Source organism: Artemia franciscana, chromosome 20, assembly GCF_032884065.1.
Source record: "Artemia franciscana chromosome 20, ASM3288406v1, whole genome shotgun sequence".
NCBI lineage: Eukaryota > Metazoa > Arthropoda > Branchiopoda > Anostraca > Artemiidae > Artemia > Artemia franciscana.
Genome location: NC_088882.1, coordinates 12,842,568 through 12,857,704, shown reverse-complemented (window position 1 = coordinate 12,857,704; position 15,137 = coordinate 12,842,568). Strand labels below are relative to the sequence as shown.

The window sequence follows — 15,137 nt, the reverse complement described above, 5'->3', positions numbered from 1 at the left end:
GATTTAAAATTCATCTAAAATTTAAATGCTGATCAGAGGCATCCCCTTCCGTTTTGTAAATCAATTAGAGAGATTACTACTCCTTCATTATCATATCCTTTTTTACGAGTTTTTGAAAACGAACCGTAAACTCTGCATAGCGAACCAATGTCCTGTACTACTTCAACCACACTGGACCTAAACACATTGATAACGGCTAAAATCATTAAAATCAGACCTATCATAAAATTGATCCCTCCCCCACCCCCTGTCCTCTTATAAAATTTTTAGGAAAAGGAAACTTTAAGGTACACCTCTAACTTCTTCGTATCAAACAGTTCGTGGTAACGAACTGTAGTAAGGAGCGACCCGGCTCAATAGTAACCAAAACTCTAAAAAATTGAATTTTGATATCAATAAGAATTGCTCCATCAAAAGAATTGCATTTTAATGCTGATTTTAAATATATAAGTTTCATCAAGTTTAGTCTTACCCATCAAAAGTTACGAGCCTGAGAAAATTTGCCTTATTTAAGAAAATAGGGGGAACACCCCCTAAAAGTCGTAGGATCTTAACGAAAATGACACCATCAGATTCAGCGTATCAGAGAACCCTACTGTAGAAGTTTCAAGCTCCTATCTACAAAAATGTGAAATTTTGTATTTTTTGCCAGAAGACAAATCACGGGTGCGTGTTTATTTTTTTTTTTTCTTTCTTTTCCCCTGGGGTCATCGTATCGACCAAGTAGTCCTAGAATGTCGCAAGAGGGCTCATTCTAACGGAAATGAAAATTTCTAGTGCCCTTTTTAAGTGACCAAAAAAATTGGAGGGCATCTAGGCCCCCTCCCACGCTCATTTTTTTCCCAAAGTCAACAGAACAAAAAGGGTTCAAAAAGGGCAACTTTTAGGGTTGCCGGCAAGTGGTTCTTTAAGAACAAATGATTTGGGACAACTAAAATTAGTCGCAATATTGCGTATATATAAATTAGAAATCTACCAAATTCCCATGGCTTGCTCTTTGCAATTCTTAGTTTTTGTAGACTTTAGGTCAAAATGTTCTAAAAACAATCATCAACTTTTTAGGTTACTGTTGTATTACCTTATACGCTCTGCTCTCGTTTGGAGCAAAATTACACTACCGTCCCTACTTCCTTCCAAAGCCAAGCGACAAGATACATTAGTTGTACTTGTAGCAAAACTTGCACTCATTACCTTATAAAGAAGGCTTTTGGGTAAAAACATTACTAAATAGCTCCATCTAGTGACTATTTAACAAGTGAACTATCTCCTAGGAGCCGTAATCACTTCAACCCTTGGTTCCCATTTTTAGCGTAAAACGGCTCATGGGTAGCGGATAGAGGGAAATTGCAAAAATGTTCATTCGGAAACGGTTCATTGCAGATATTGAAGTACAAAAGTATTATGAGATATTTAAAGAGAAACACATGATATTTTTATCTCATAAAAATATATTAATATATTAAAACCTCAAATGCATAGGAATAGGCTTAATCAAGCTCTTGAAGCTCATAATAATATTCATAAGGCCAACCTATATAAGCCTATACTATCTATACTAAATTAAAAGTTTAATTCTTATTTTGTATGTTCATTTCCCTGAAAACATTCCCCCAGGCATTAAATCTTTGATTAAACGGATATGACCCTCATGTTTTTTGTCAAATATTAATGGAAAACTTCTGATAAATATGATAACTTTCTCAGTTAGCAGTTACTTCAAATCTATGGTTGCAAAAGGCTTTCAATTTAGAATAATGGAACTGATTTTCAACCGCCCAGTGAGAATAATCCCTCGCTCTTTACGCTAAAGCTTTTAATTGTTTTAAAAAGTAGAATTGTGGCAAAGAGTCAAACTTTAGCGTAAAGAGCGAGGGAATGCGGAGGGGACAACCCATTTCATATACGGAGTAATTTCTGTCCGTTTTAAGTTTTAATGTCGCTCCTTACTTTCAGCTAAAAACATTAGTTTTTTTTTTATTTAATTTCTGAACGCTTTTGAATTAATGCATGTTTGGTTTTGGCTCTCCGCACATAAATTATTAAAATTAAATTTGTATATTAATTCTTTTTTGGCTAAATGGCTTTCTCTTAGTTTTGATCAGACGATATTGAGAAATAAGGGGTGGAGAAGGAGGCCTAGCTGCCATCCAATTTTTCGGTTACTTAAAAAGGCAACTAGAACTTTTAATTTTTAACGAACGTTTTTATTAGTAAAAAATATACGTAACTTAAGAATTAACTTACGTAACAAACTTTCATATCCTTATATTTTTATTATGTATACGAGGGGGTTTGTATCCTCGTTAATACCTCGCTCTTTACACTAAATCGTAAGTTTTGTCCCAATTGTTTAAGAATGACCCCTGAATCAGAAAGGCCGTGGAATAAATAGTTGAAATTACTAAAAATACTTTAGCATAAAGAGCGAGGTATTTATCTCCTCCTAAATACCTCGCTCTTTATGCTAAAGTATTATTAGAGCCCCTCATATTCGTAATAATATCTGTTCGTTTTAAGTTTCAATGCTACTCCTTCCTTTCATTTGAAAAAAGTTTTCATGTTTATTTTTCATTGTTTTCTTATAGTAATGCTAGAAAATCCTGCGCCCTTTTCATCGAATTTTTCTTCCCCCATGACAGATTTCTCCAAGGAATGATCCTCCAAAATAGCCCCCTCTCCTCAGCCCCACCCCCAAACAAAATAAAATCCCCCTGAAAACGTCTGTACACTTCCCAATAACCATTACTATATGTAAACACTGGTCAAAGTTTATAACTTGCAGCCCCTCCCCCAGGGATAGTGGGGGAGTTAGTTAACCCCAAAGACACAGTTATTATGGTTTTCGACTATGCTGAACAAAATGGCTACCTCAAAATTTTGATCCGTTGACATTGGGAAAAAATGAGCGTGGGAGGGGGCCTAGATGCCCTCCAATTTTCGGTCATTTAAAAAGGGCACTAGAACTTTTCATTTCCGTTAGAACGAGCCCTCTTGCGACATTCTAGGACCACTTGGTCCATACGATGTCCCCTGGGAAAAAGAAAAAAACAACAAAAAACAAACAAACAAATGAACACGCACCCGTGATTTGTCTTCTGGCAAAAAATACAAAATTCCACATTTTTGTAGATAGGAGCTTGAAACTTCTACAGTAGGATTCTCTGATACGCTGAATCTGATGGTGTCATTTTCGTTAAGTTCCTACGACTTTTAGGGGGTGTTTCCCCTATTTTCTCAAATAAGGCAAATTTTCTCAGGCTCGTAACTTTTGATGGGTAAGACTAAACTTGATGAAACTTATATATTTAAAATTAGCATTAAAATGCAATTCTTTTGATGTAGCTATTGATATCAAAATTCAATGTTTTAGAGTTTTGGTTACTATTGAGCCGGGTCGCTCCTCACTACAGTTAACCAGGTTCGTTAACCACGAACTGTTTGATGCAAAAATAGTACTGTATATGACCTGAATACAGTTTTTTTTGCTGATTTGAAAAATGCAATTACATTTATTCCGTCAAGTGAAGTTTTTATTGAAAAATCTTATATTTTGTATTTTTTCCCGAAACTTTTAAAAATTTTCGTCTTTCAAAAATGTTAAATAAAGCTTTTATTATATATGGTCATATACGACTTCAATATATCGTCATAATTTTTTCTTAAAAACAATATACTTCCTATTTATACTTCTTATGTATATTCAGAATCATTTTTAGGTTTTTAAGTTCTATTCAAGTTTAAACATTCACTTTAGTTTGTATACAAAGCTACAATTACCTTTTTTTCGTTCACTCAAAGTCGCTACGTCATACTTCGGTTAACAAATTAAATAAAAAAACAAGTGTTTTCAACTGAAATACAGAGCAATATTTAAACTAAAACGAGCAGAAATTGTTCGGCATTTGAGGGGTTTCGCCCCCTCGACAATACCTCACTCTTTACGCTAAAGTTCGAATGTAGTCCAATTTCTTTAAGAATAACCCCTGAATCAAAAAGGCCGTTTAATTAGAATAATTTTGAAAAAAGTAAGAAAATTTATGAAAAAAAACAAATGAACACGCATCCGTGATCTTTCTTTTGGCAAAAAATACAAAATTCCACATTTGCGCAGATATTGGTATCGGAATTACATTTTTTCGGTTACTATTGAGTTATGTAGAGTTTCGGTCCACATTAATATTTTTGCAAATATACTGCATTTGAAACCTTATCATCAAGTAAAATGTGAGCCAAGTTAATGGAAAATTGAAAAATATTCTCTGCTTCCAGTTTAGCCACATTTGCTTTAGTCAATTTTTTCCCTGATTAAATAAAAAAAAAGTTTTTTCAATTGAAATCAAGGAGCAACATTAAACCTTAACACGAACAGAAATTATTACGCATATGAAGGTGGCTCGTTCCCTCGTCAATACCTCGCTCTCTATGCTATAGTTCAAATTAATTCCAATTCTTTAAGAATGACCCTTAAATCACAAAGAGTTTAATTAGAATAAATAGCTCTATTGAAAGTACTAAACAAAACTTTAGCTTCCCTTCCTCAACGCTTCGCTATTTATGCTAAAGTTTTAGCGTAGAGCTCTTTTTACGCTTACGTTAAAAGTAGAGTTATGAAAAAGAGTCAAACTTTAGCATAAAAAACGAGGCGTTGAGGAGGGGACAGCTTTTTTCAAATACGGAATAATGACTGTTCGTTTTAGGTTTTAATGTCGCTCCTTACTTTCAGGTGAAAACTTGTTTTTTATTTAATAACTCAAAGGGCGAATATAGAATTTGTGCATGAGGTGTAAGGTATTAAGCTATTCTACTCGTAGTCGATTTTATTATATAACTTTCAACGCACCTAGACACACTAAAAAAAAGGGTTCATTGATTTAAAATTCATCTAAAATTTAAATGCTGATCAGAGGCATCCCCTTCCGTTTTGTAAATCAATTAAAGAGATTACTACTCCTTCATTATCATATCCTTTTTTACGAGTTTTTGAAAACGAACCATAAACTCTGCATAGCGAACCAATGTCCTGTACTACTTCAACCATACTGGACCTAAACATACTGATAACGGCTAAAATCATTAAAATCAGACCTATCATAAAATTGATCCCTCCCCCACCCCCTGTCCTCTTATAAACTTTTTAGGAAAAGGAAACTTTAAGGTACACCTCTAACTTCTTCGTATATGAACTTGAATTGGTTCAGGATTAATAATTTTCTTAAATACCCTTCCCCGATAAAAACTCAGATTGTATAAATTTATTGCACCAATATTATTCAGCCACTTTCTAAATATATGGCTAAATTTCATTTCCTTTGAAGCTTTCCTAGCAAGAATATGAATTCAAGCAATAAAAAGAAACTGAATGTATCATCCTTCCAAAAATTGACACCGAGGAAATTATAATTTCCTGACTTCAAAGTGCAAACGCAATTCAGAAGCTTCTTTGAGACTATATATGTCAAAGAACTATCAGAATATTCACTGATTACAAATTCCCCTTTATATAAAGTAGAAACCTCAATTTTTGCGGAAAATTATATAAAATATAAGACATTACTTGAACTGAAAAATATCGTGTCTCACAAGCCTAGAAAACTTTATTGAGAGGAAGGAACTATGATAGGTTTAGGTAAGCTCAAAATGAAGCTTTAAATCCGGAGAAAGAAGTAAAAGTTCGTGAAATAATTTTATTTAGCTCTGAGCTTGTTTTGGGGGGAGGGGGATAGAATGTATAATTTAAAATCTGAATATAGACTCGGCAATATTATTTTGTCAAAATCTATGTATCTGGTAAAATTCTACAATTGTAGCCATTTAAGGCTTAAATTACTAGAATATACGGAGGAGGGGATTCTCTTCATATTTAAAGAGAAAAACCGAAATGAAAGTTTCCACATTGGAAGAACTACATTGGAACATATTACATTGGAAGAACTTAACATGAAGGGATTTTCCATGGGGGTAGGGATTTGCCATGGATGGGAGCCGTGTTTCCTGTTATTATTTAAAACAATCAGAAATGTGAAAACAAGTTTTTTTTAACTGAAAGTAAGGAGAAACATCAAAACTTAAAACGAACAGAAATTATTACGTATATGAGGGGGGATTGTCCCCTCTTTACTCTATGCGCTAAAGTTTGACTTTTTGCCCCAAATCTTGAGAAGCAACTCCTGAAACACAAGGGCCGTTTAGTTAGAATAATAAGCTATTGAAAAGTTCAAAAAAAACTTTAGCGCAACTTTACCCTTGACAGACATGACAGACTAAAAAACAAAGGAGAAAGACGTCTTTGTCAAAAAGCCGTATGAGATTTAGAACAGTATGTACCAGTGAATACAGTGTTTCCATCTTCACTTCGTCAAGTCAAAAATCAAGTATTTGAACTAATGGCGGGAAAATATCCCAAGTGCCATCAGTATACACGCGGCTGTTACAAATTAAAAGTAGCAACAACACAGACTTTTGTCCTATTTAAATTAATAAATGAATTACTTAAAACAAAATTAGCGGGTTTCTTGAAAATTTGTTATTAAATAGGTAGAATTCTCGAATATTTTATGTTACTTTCCATAGGCTTGAATTCTCTATTTTTTGGAATATTTTGTTGTTGCTAGTGCTGTTTTAGTGTGTCGAAGCTTTATTCTATAATTTAGGATGGATTAAATGTCAGCAGAGCATATTACCTCAACAAAGTATATTACTCGTCTCATAAGAATAGTTTTTAAAGGCGCTGCCTGGTCCAATTTTTATAGCTATTTATTTATATATATTTATTTATATATTGATAAATAATATTTATTTTAATTTTTATATGGTCTAATCTTTTCACTTTTTTGCATTATATTCTAAGTATTTCTTAGAACGTCTCCTGTTACAGCCGTTTGAGGATGCACTTAACTTTATCCCCCCCCCCCTGATTCCTGGCGCAATATATATAAAACTAATAGTAATACTAGGAGCCTAACCCTTAGAAAACAGCCTTAGACTTTTAATGCGTCAGAGGTGACATGAAGTTATTCCACGTTATGTTGTTGCCAGAACACTCTGTATGTTAAATTATAACGTAAAAAATTTAATATAAGTGTTTTGTTAGTCGTACCTGTTAAAAGTCCCCTTTAAGGGTATAAAAGAAGAACCAAATTCTTGATCATGTCAAAAACAGAATCCCTATCAGTTCGTAACTTCTGTCTCAAATGCATCTCAAAGAATATTTAATTTGTTGCTTATTGATTTTCTATTTCGTGGATCGCGTAATAAGAGAAAAGAAAAATTTGATTGAAGTTTGTCGGCACAGTTTGACTTGAATTTCAATTTCTGCCAGATACAGTAATTATTCATTCCGTATGCATCTAGTATAAAATACTAATAAGAAAATAAATGAGAATTCTAGTCCTTTGTTTAAAAGGCGAAACAGAGCGGGAATGAATTGATTTCCCCTGGGTCTCCTTTGTTTTTTGCCTTAATTAATGCTGGTAGATTTCACCTCAGCGTTTTAGGTATGTTTTTGTTGAGCTTTTTAATTTTTGACGAGCTAAAAGTGGAATAAAACAGTCATGAAAGTTCGAAGGCCAGTGGGTAAGATAAGTAAAATTATTTTACTTTTTTTAAAATAACTCATCCTGGGTGCAATGGTAGTGAAAACATAATTGTCATATGAATTATATCCTCCAAATTCAAAATATAAGAAAAGATAGTAGAGAGGGATTTGCTTCTATATTATTTTAAAAGAGTAACTCATTGATTGTATCTTCCGCTTCCGTGGTTCTTACGGATTCTTGTTTCCCATTGATCTTACATGAACATTTTATCTTATATATTGGTTTGATATTTTAAATTTATTATGATTTTATATCATTTCTTATTTAAAATTTTTATACTTTAAATTCTCTTCCTCTATCGAATCGGAGGAAGACTACAGGTGAAATTTTCGTTATCTTTTATTTCTTCCTACAGGCCATAAACCATTGCTTTCAAGATTTACTTCTTTAATTTTAAAATAGAGAGAGAGAGAGGATAGGGGGGAGGAGGAGAGATAAATTTATTTTGAATTGTTTCAATAGTTTTTGGGTGCCAATTAATTGTCATCAGTGTTGCCACATTTTTTAATGAAAAAATATAAAAGTGATTGCTTAAACTTGTCAACGCTGCCTCATCCGTAGAAATGCAAACATAACCAATTTGTTGATTCCCAGCGACTGCTACACCTTCAAAGAAAAGATACACCTTCAACTTAAACTATTGGATGACGTTTTTTAGCTTATTTTTTTTACTAAATTTTTACCCAGACTTTTTCTTTTCAATTTGGCAAACCTTAGTATCAGAAACAGCGTAACTGCATATCGTTAAAAAATTGAATTCCCTATTTTTCCTCCTTTTTAAAGATGCGTTCAGTCTTAAAAATATCTTAATGATATTTTATGGTTTCAACTCAGCCAACTCAAACAACCAAACTACATTTTCCCTGTCCTCGGTACTTTAACAAATCTATTGATTCAGTTTTTTATAAATAGAAGACAAGTGTGTGTCAGAAAGTGGAAAAATTAATCTCAAATGTTATTTTAGAGGTGTGTACATTAAATTGTGGACAAAACGGAGAATGTCAAGATGGAAAATGTATTTGCCAAAGTGGATGGGAAGGTCCTTTTTGTGACGTCCGTACTTGCGATCACAGATGCTTCCTACATGGTCAGTGCAAAAATGGCTCTTGTGTTTGTGCTCGAGGATGGAACGGAAAACATTGCACTATTGGTAAGTAGTAGCCTGTAACCTCTATGTTTTACATTATGTAACTACTATTTATCTTTGCATTACGTACTGTTTTTCAGTACGTAAATATAGCACGAGTTTATAGTATGTTTTTTTACGTTTCTTTCGTATTGTCATTGCACACAGTATTTGGCCTTATGAGGCTTAATTGTAAATTTTCATATCAATCAATCAATCAATCATTTATTTATACTAAAAAAAACAATTATAAACACAAAAAGGTTACTTGGCCCCAGAAGCTTGGCATGTAGTGGTGCAAACAATACAATAACTAAACACTGGACTTTTATAAAACACTACAAAGCATACAAAAATAAAACATTGGAATAAAACAGGGACATTAACAGATAGGGAGGTTTCTGAAAAAGATTTTTTTTTAATGAGAAATGGAATCTATAAACTGGGATAGAGTTTAAGATCAAAAGAAATAATAATAAAAAACAGGGAGAAAAATTACTGGACGTAAAGAGTAAAGTTGAAACTTAAAATGAACAAAAATAACAATCTGAGGGATATATTATTATCGCCATTTTCAAGAAATTGACCATAATAATTTCTAGTTTTTTCATGGAAATAATAAATGACATTTTATTCATTAAGTTTTTTTTTGTCCTGAAGCACGTGTGTTTTAGCTTTCACATAATAAGAGGGATGCAAGAGGGAAGATTGTAAGCCTCCGGTTAAGAATGCTCGACCAAGGAAGCCTTTTTATGGCTTTCAGCCTTTCTACTCCAGACATAGCACCAAAAGTGCCATACGGCACTTTGCCAAGAGGTTATGAAGACGATATTGTAAGAGGCAGTAGCTTTTAATTAACCATTTAATGTTCCTCTACCGTCTTTCGGTAGCTTCTTAGCCCAGTAGAAAAAAAACTAGTCAAACCTAACAAACTATGAAGTGCTAACAATTTTGCGAATAATTGTTTTTTACTTATAGTTAGTTACCACAATGTGTTCACCAGTCTCTTTTATAGCATACTATATTTAAATCTAGCAAACATACCCTTAATCATGGGCAAATCTCCAGTCTTTTTATTGGTGGGGGAGCGAGAAGGATCCATATCCGGATAGTCAATTGTTTTTTCTTCACATTATTGGGGGGGGGATAAATGCCCTCTTGTACCCCTTGAACGACACCCCTTCCCTTATTCATACGTTTTCAATCTCCACCCTGCCATAATCAAGACTTTCGACCATCATGGGTCTCTAATTTAAATTCGATGGTAACAGTTTATAGTGAAAAAATCATGTTTCCCCTTTTTCAAAATGCGAGGTTTCAAACAAAATAGGGTTTTATACCACGAAAAGTGTACTGGATCTATCACAATTTGTATTTTTCATCATTTTGACCATCTTTGGGCAACAATTGTGGCTTTATGAGACAGCATGGCAGAAGACGCCAATTTGCCGTGTTTTTTCAAGATGGCAGGCTAAAAACTATTTGTTTAGGATGAACACCATGCACAACTGATCGGTTTTCTTTGAATTTCTGTCCTCTGGTATTTTGACCTAGTTTGAATATAAATTATGCTTTGTGGCAGAAAATGCAACTCTGCTTTTGTTTATTAGAGTCTCAGCCAGCAGATTTGATGGCACAGGACCAATATGATGCAGCGCTGGCTGCTTTGCTAGAGCAGTTTGGTACAACACTCACTCTCTCTCTCTCTCTCTCTCTCTCTCTCTCTCTCTCTCTCTCTCTCTCTCTCTCCACTCTAATAAACAAAACATTCTGATTAGGCATTTAGACAATGCAAAATCTATTGGCTGTCCTAGAATTTGCATTCTTCGTTATTTAGGTCTTCTTTAACTAAAGATTAAAGTTTGGTGACATTAATGGCGGAAACGCCACATTTCTATGGCATGACCTCTTTTGCTGCTAAAAAAGAGCCACTAGATACGGTGATTTCCTTTTAAATAAGACTTCTTCTAGAATTCTACAACCATTCGTTCGATATGATCACCCTGGGGGAAAAAACAGAAAAAATTAAACACCAGGACACACCAGCCTACCCATGCAGTCATTAGGGGAGGGGGCTCTAATTCCCATTTAAAGTGTTTTCGACCATTTTGATTCCTATGGCACACTTTTCGTTTCGATCTGATGCTATTTTTATAAGTGTTTTAGATTCTTTTGAAATTCCCACAAAAATTCTTTAGTAATAAACTTTTATCAAACAGTTTGTGGTAACGAACTGTAGTAAGGAGCGACCCGGCTCAATAGTAACCGAAACTCTAAAAAATGGATTTTTGATACCAATAGTTACATCAAAAGAATCGCATTTTAATGATAATTTTAAATATATAAGTTTCATCAAGATCAGTTATACCCATCAAAAGTTACGAGCCTGAGAACATTTGCCTCATTTTAGAAAATAGGGGGAAACACCCCCTAAAAGTCATACAATCTTAACGAAAATCGCACCATCCGATTCAGCATATCAGAGAACCTTATTCAAGTAGGTTCAAGCGCCTATCTACAAAAATTAGGAATTTCGCATTTTTTGCCAGAAGACAGATCACGGATGCGTGTTTATTTTATTTTATTTTTCCAGGGGTGATCGTATCGACTGAGTGGTCCTAGAATGACGCGAGAGGGCTCATTCTAACGGAAATTAAAAGTTCTAGTGTCTTTTATAAGTCACCAACAAAATTGGAGGGCCCCTAGGCCCCCTCCCTGCTCATTTTTTCCCAAAAGTCACCTGATCAAAATTCTGAGATAGCCATTTTATTCACCATAGTCGACAAACCTAATAACCATGTCTTTGGGGACGACTTACTCCCCCGCAGTCTCCGTGGGAGGGGCTGGAAGCTTCAAACTTTGACCTGTGTTTACACATAGTAATAGTTACTGGGAAGTTTACAGACGTTTTCAGGGGGATTTTTTGGTTTAGGGGGAGAGTTGGGGGGAGGGTTACGTGGGAGGATATTTCCTTTGAGGAACTTCTTATGGGGGAAGAAAATTTCAATGAAGGGGGTGCAGGATTTTCTAGCATTATTTGAAAAAACAATGAAAAAATAAATATGAAAAGTTTTTTTCTACTGAAAGTAAGGAGCAGCATTAAAACTTAAAATGAACAAAAATTTTTACGCATATGAGGGGTTTACCTCCTTGTTATACCTCACTCTTTAGGCTAAAGTATTTTTAGTAATTTCAACTATTTATTCTACGGCCTTTGTGATTCAGAGGTCATTCTTAAGGAATTGGGACATGTAAGCTTTAGTTTAAAGAGCGAGGTATCGACGAGGGTTGAACCCCCTCATATTCGCAATAAAAACAAACGAATATAGAAGTTCGTTACGTAAGTTAATTCGTAAGTTACGTATAATTTTTACCAATGAAAATGTTTGTAAAAAATTAAAAGTTCTAGTTGCCTTTTTAAGTAATCAAAAAATTGGAGGGGAACTAGGCCTCCTCTCTCACTTCTTTTTTCTCAAAATCTTACGATTAATTGCAATTAATTAATATGCAAATTTTGTTTTAATTATTTATGTGCAGAGAGCCAAGATCAAAACATGCATTAAATCAAAAACGTCCAGAAATTCAATAAAAAAAACAAGTTTTTTTTAAATGAAAGCAAGGAGCAACATTAAAACTTAAGACAAACAGAAATTAGTCCGTATATGAAAGGGTTTTTCCTCCTCAACGCCCCGCTCTTTACGCTAAAGTATCTTACTGTTTTAAAAAGTAGAATTAAGAGAAAGAGTCAAACTTTAGCCTAAAGAGCGGGGCGTTGATGAGGAAGCAGCCCCTTTCTTACACGGAGTAATTTCTGTTCGTTTTAAGTTTTAATGTTGCTCCTTACTTTCATTTAAAAAAACTTGTTTTTTTTTATTTAATAATATAGAGAAATCGGAATAATAGTTACCATTCCTAAGTCAGCATTAAATGATTTTTTTTTTCCGCTAAACAGTTTTATCTTCAAGATACGGTTTCAAATTTTTTGGTACTACGGAACGTTGTTCGCACTTTGATAGTTTAGAGCTATCGCTGCACCCGTGATTCTCTAGATGGCACTATATGCTATTTTATTCTTTATTAAATAAAAAAAAACTAGTTTTTTTAACTTAAAGTAAGGAGCGACATTAAAACTTAAAACGAACAGAAATTACTCCGTAAATGAAACGGGTTGTCCCCTCCGCAATCCCTTGCTCTTTACACTAAAGCTTTTAATTGTTTCAAAAATTAGAATTGTGGCAAAGAGTCAAACTTTAGCGTAAAGAGCGAGGGATTGCGGAGGGGACAACCCATTTCATATACGGAGTAATTTCTGTTCGTTTTAAGTTTTAATGTCGCTCCTTACTTTCAGTTAAAAAAACTAGTTTTTTTTATTTAATTTCTGAACGTTTTTGAATTAATGCATGTTTGATTTTGGCTGTCCGCACATAAATTATTGAAATGAAATTTATATATTAATTTTTTTTGGCTAAATGGCTTTCTCTTAGTTTTGATCAGACGATTTTGAGAAATAAGGGATGGGGAATGAGGCCTAGCCACCCTCCAATTTTTCGGTTACTTAAAAAGGCTACTAGAACTTTCAATTTTTAACGAACCTTTTTATTAGTAAAAAATATGCGTAACTTAAGAATTAACTTACGTAATAAACTTTTATATTCTTATATTTGTGTTATGTGTACGAGGGGGTTGGTACCCTCGTTAATACCTCGCTCTTTACACTAAATCGTAAGTTTTGTCCCAATTCTTTAAGAATGACCCCTGAATCAAAAAGGCCGTAGAATAAATAGTTGAAATTACTAAAAATACTTGAGCATAAAGAGGAGATATTTATCTCCTGCTAAATACCTCGCTCTTTATGCTAAAGTATTTTTAGAACCCCTCATATGCGTAATAATCTCTGTTCGTTTAAATTTCAATGCTTTTCCTTACTTTCAATTGAAAAAAACGTTTTCATGTTTATTTTTTCATCGTTTTTTTAAAGTAATGCTAGAAAATCCTGCGCCCTTTTCATTGAATTTTTCTTCCCCCATGACATATTCCTCCAAGGAAAGATCTTCCCGCATAGCCCCCTCCCATCAACCCCACCCCCCAAACCAAAATAATCCCCATGAAAACGTCTGTATACTTCCCAATAACCATTACTATATGTAAACACTGGTCAAAGTTTGTAACTTGCAGCCCCTCCCCCAGGGATTGTGGGGAGTAAGTCATTCCCAAAGACATAGTTATTATGGTTTTCGACGATGCGGAACAAAATGGCTATCTCATAATTTTAATCCGTTGACTTTTGGAAAAAAATGAGCGGGGGAGGGGGCCTAAGTGCCCTCCAATTTTTTAGATCACTTAAAAAGGGCACTAGAACTTTTCATTTCCGTAAGAATGAGCCCTCTTGCGACACTCTAGGACCACTTGGTCGATACGATGACCCCTGGGAAAAAAAAACACGCACCCGTGATTTGTCTTTTGGCAAAAAATACGAAATACCACATTTTTTTAGATAGGAGCTTGAAATTTTTGCCAAAGGGTTCTCTGATACGCCGAATGCGATGGTGTGATTTTCGTTAAGATTCTATGACTTTTAGGGGATGTTTTCCCTATTTTCCAAAATCGTAATCAAACAGTTCGTTACCACGAACTGTTTGATTACAATTAGGATCTGAAACCCATGGACTACAGTAACAGAAAAATACTTTGTGCACTAATTTATAGATAGTTTGTTTGAAATATATTTAGTAGGGTTTCCATGCATACAAAATCAGGAAATGTAAAGGACTCAGTTATCTAGAAAAAAATCGAGCGTTACACATTACTGGGTAGAATTTTCGTATTTCTGGGCTATTAAAATGTAAAATAAAAAAATCTCAAACAATAAAAAATCTTTGACTTTAAAACTTTGTTTTCACTTTTTTGTTTTCGTTTTATTCTCACTTTACTTGAGTTTTTCACAAATAGACGCTAAAACCAACAGTTTTCATTGAACTAAACACTTTGTTTACATAGTTCACTTCTTTGCAAATCAAATTCACCGTAAAAAGGTGGGTGGGGGGATTGAAAGGGAGGCATGAAAATATTGCTTGGCACTAAATTCCAAATTTGATTAGGTTTTTATTTCTTTTTTACTACCAAATTGAATTTCCTAATACTTATTTTTATTTATGATAAATTGATTTTATTTTGCTAAGTGATGACCGGATTTGCAAAAGTTGAATCAAAATGAAAAATTGGCAAGAAACATACTTAGCAGTAAAATTTACAATTTTGGTTTAAATTCGTAGTCCCTCTTTTAAACCGTAATATCTAGAGAGAAAACTTTCCATTTTGCTAAAATTCTAAAACTTCTCTTAATGTGGAAATGGCATGCCTAGTTGAACTTCTTAATAAGATTATGAAATTTTCACTCGCGTTTTCCCAAATTTACG

General features: G+C 33.9%; 1 protein-coding gene across 1 annotated transcript in view; it reads left to right on the top strand.

Moving 5' to 3' along the window:
* LOC136039767 (teneurin-a-like) overlaps positions 1–15,137 on the top strand; it is a gene marked incomplete in the record, with an annotated part of 538,588 nt that overhangs the window by 158,745 nt on the left and 364,706 nt on the right. Inside the window, 1 exon segment of the mRNA XM_065723631.1 lies at positions 8,560–8,745. Within this exon segment, the coding sequence (XP_065579703.1) occupies positions 8,560–8,745 (186 nt within the window).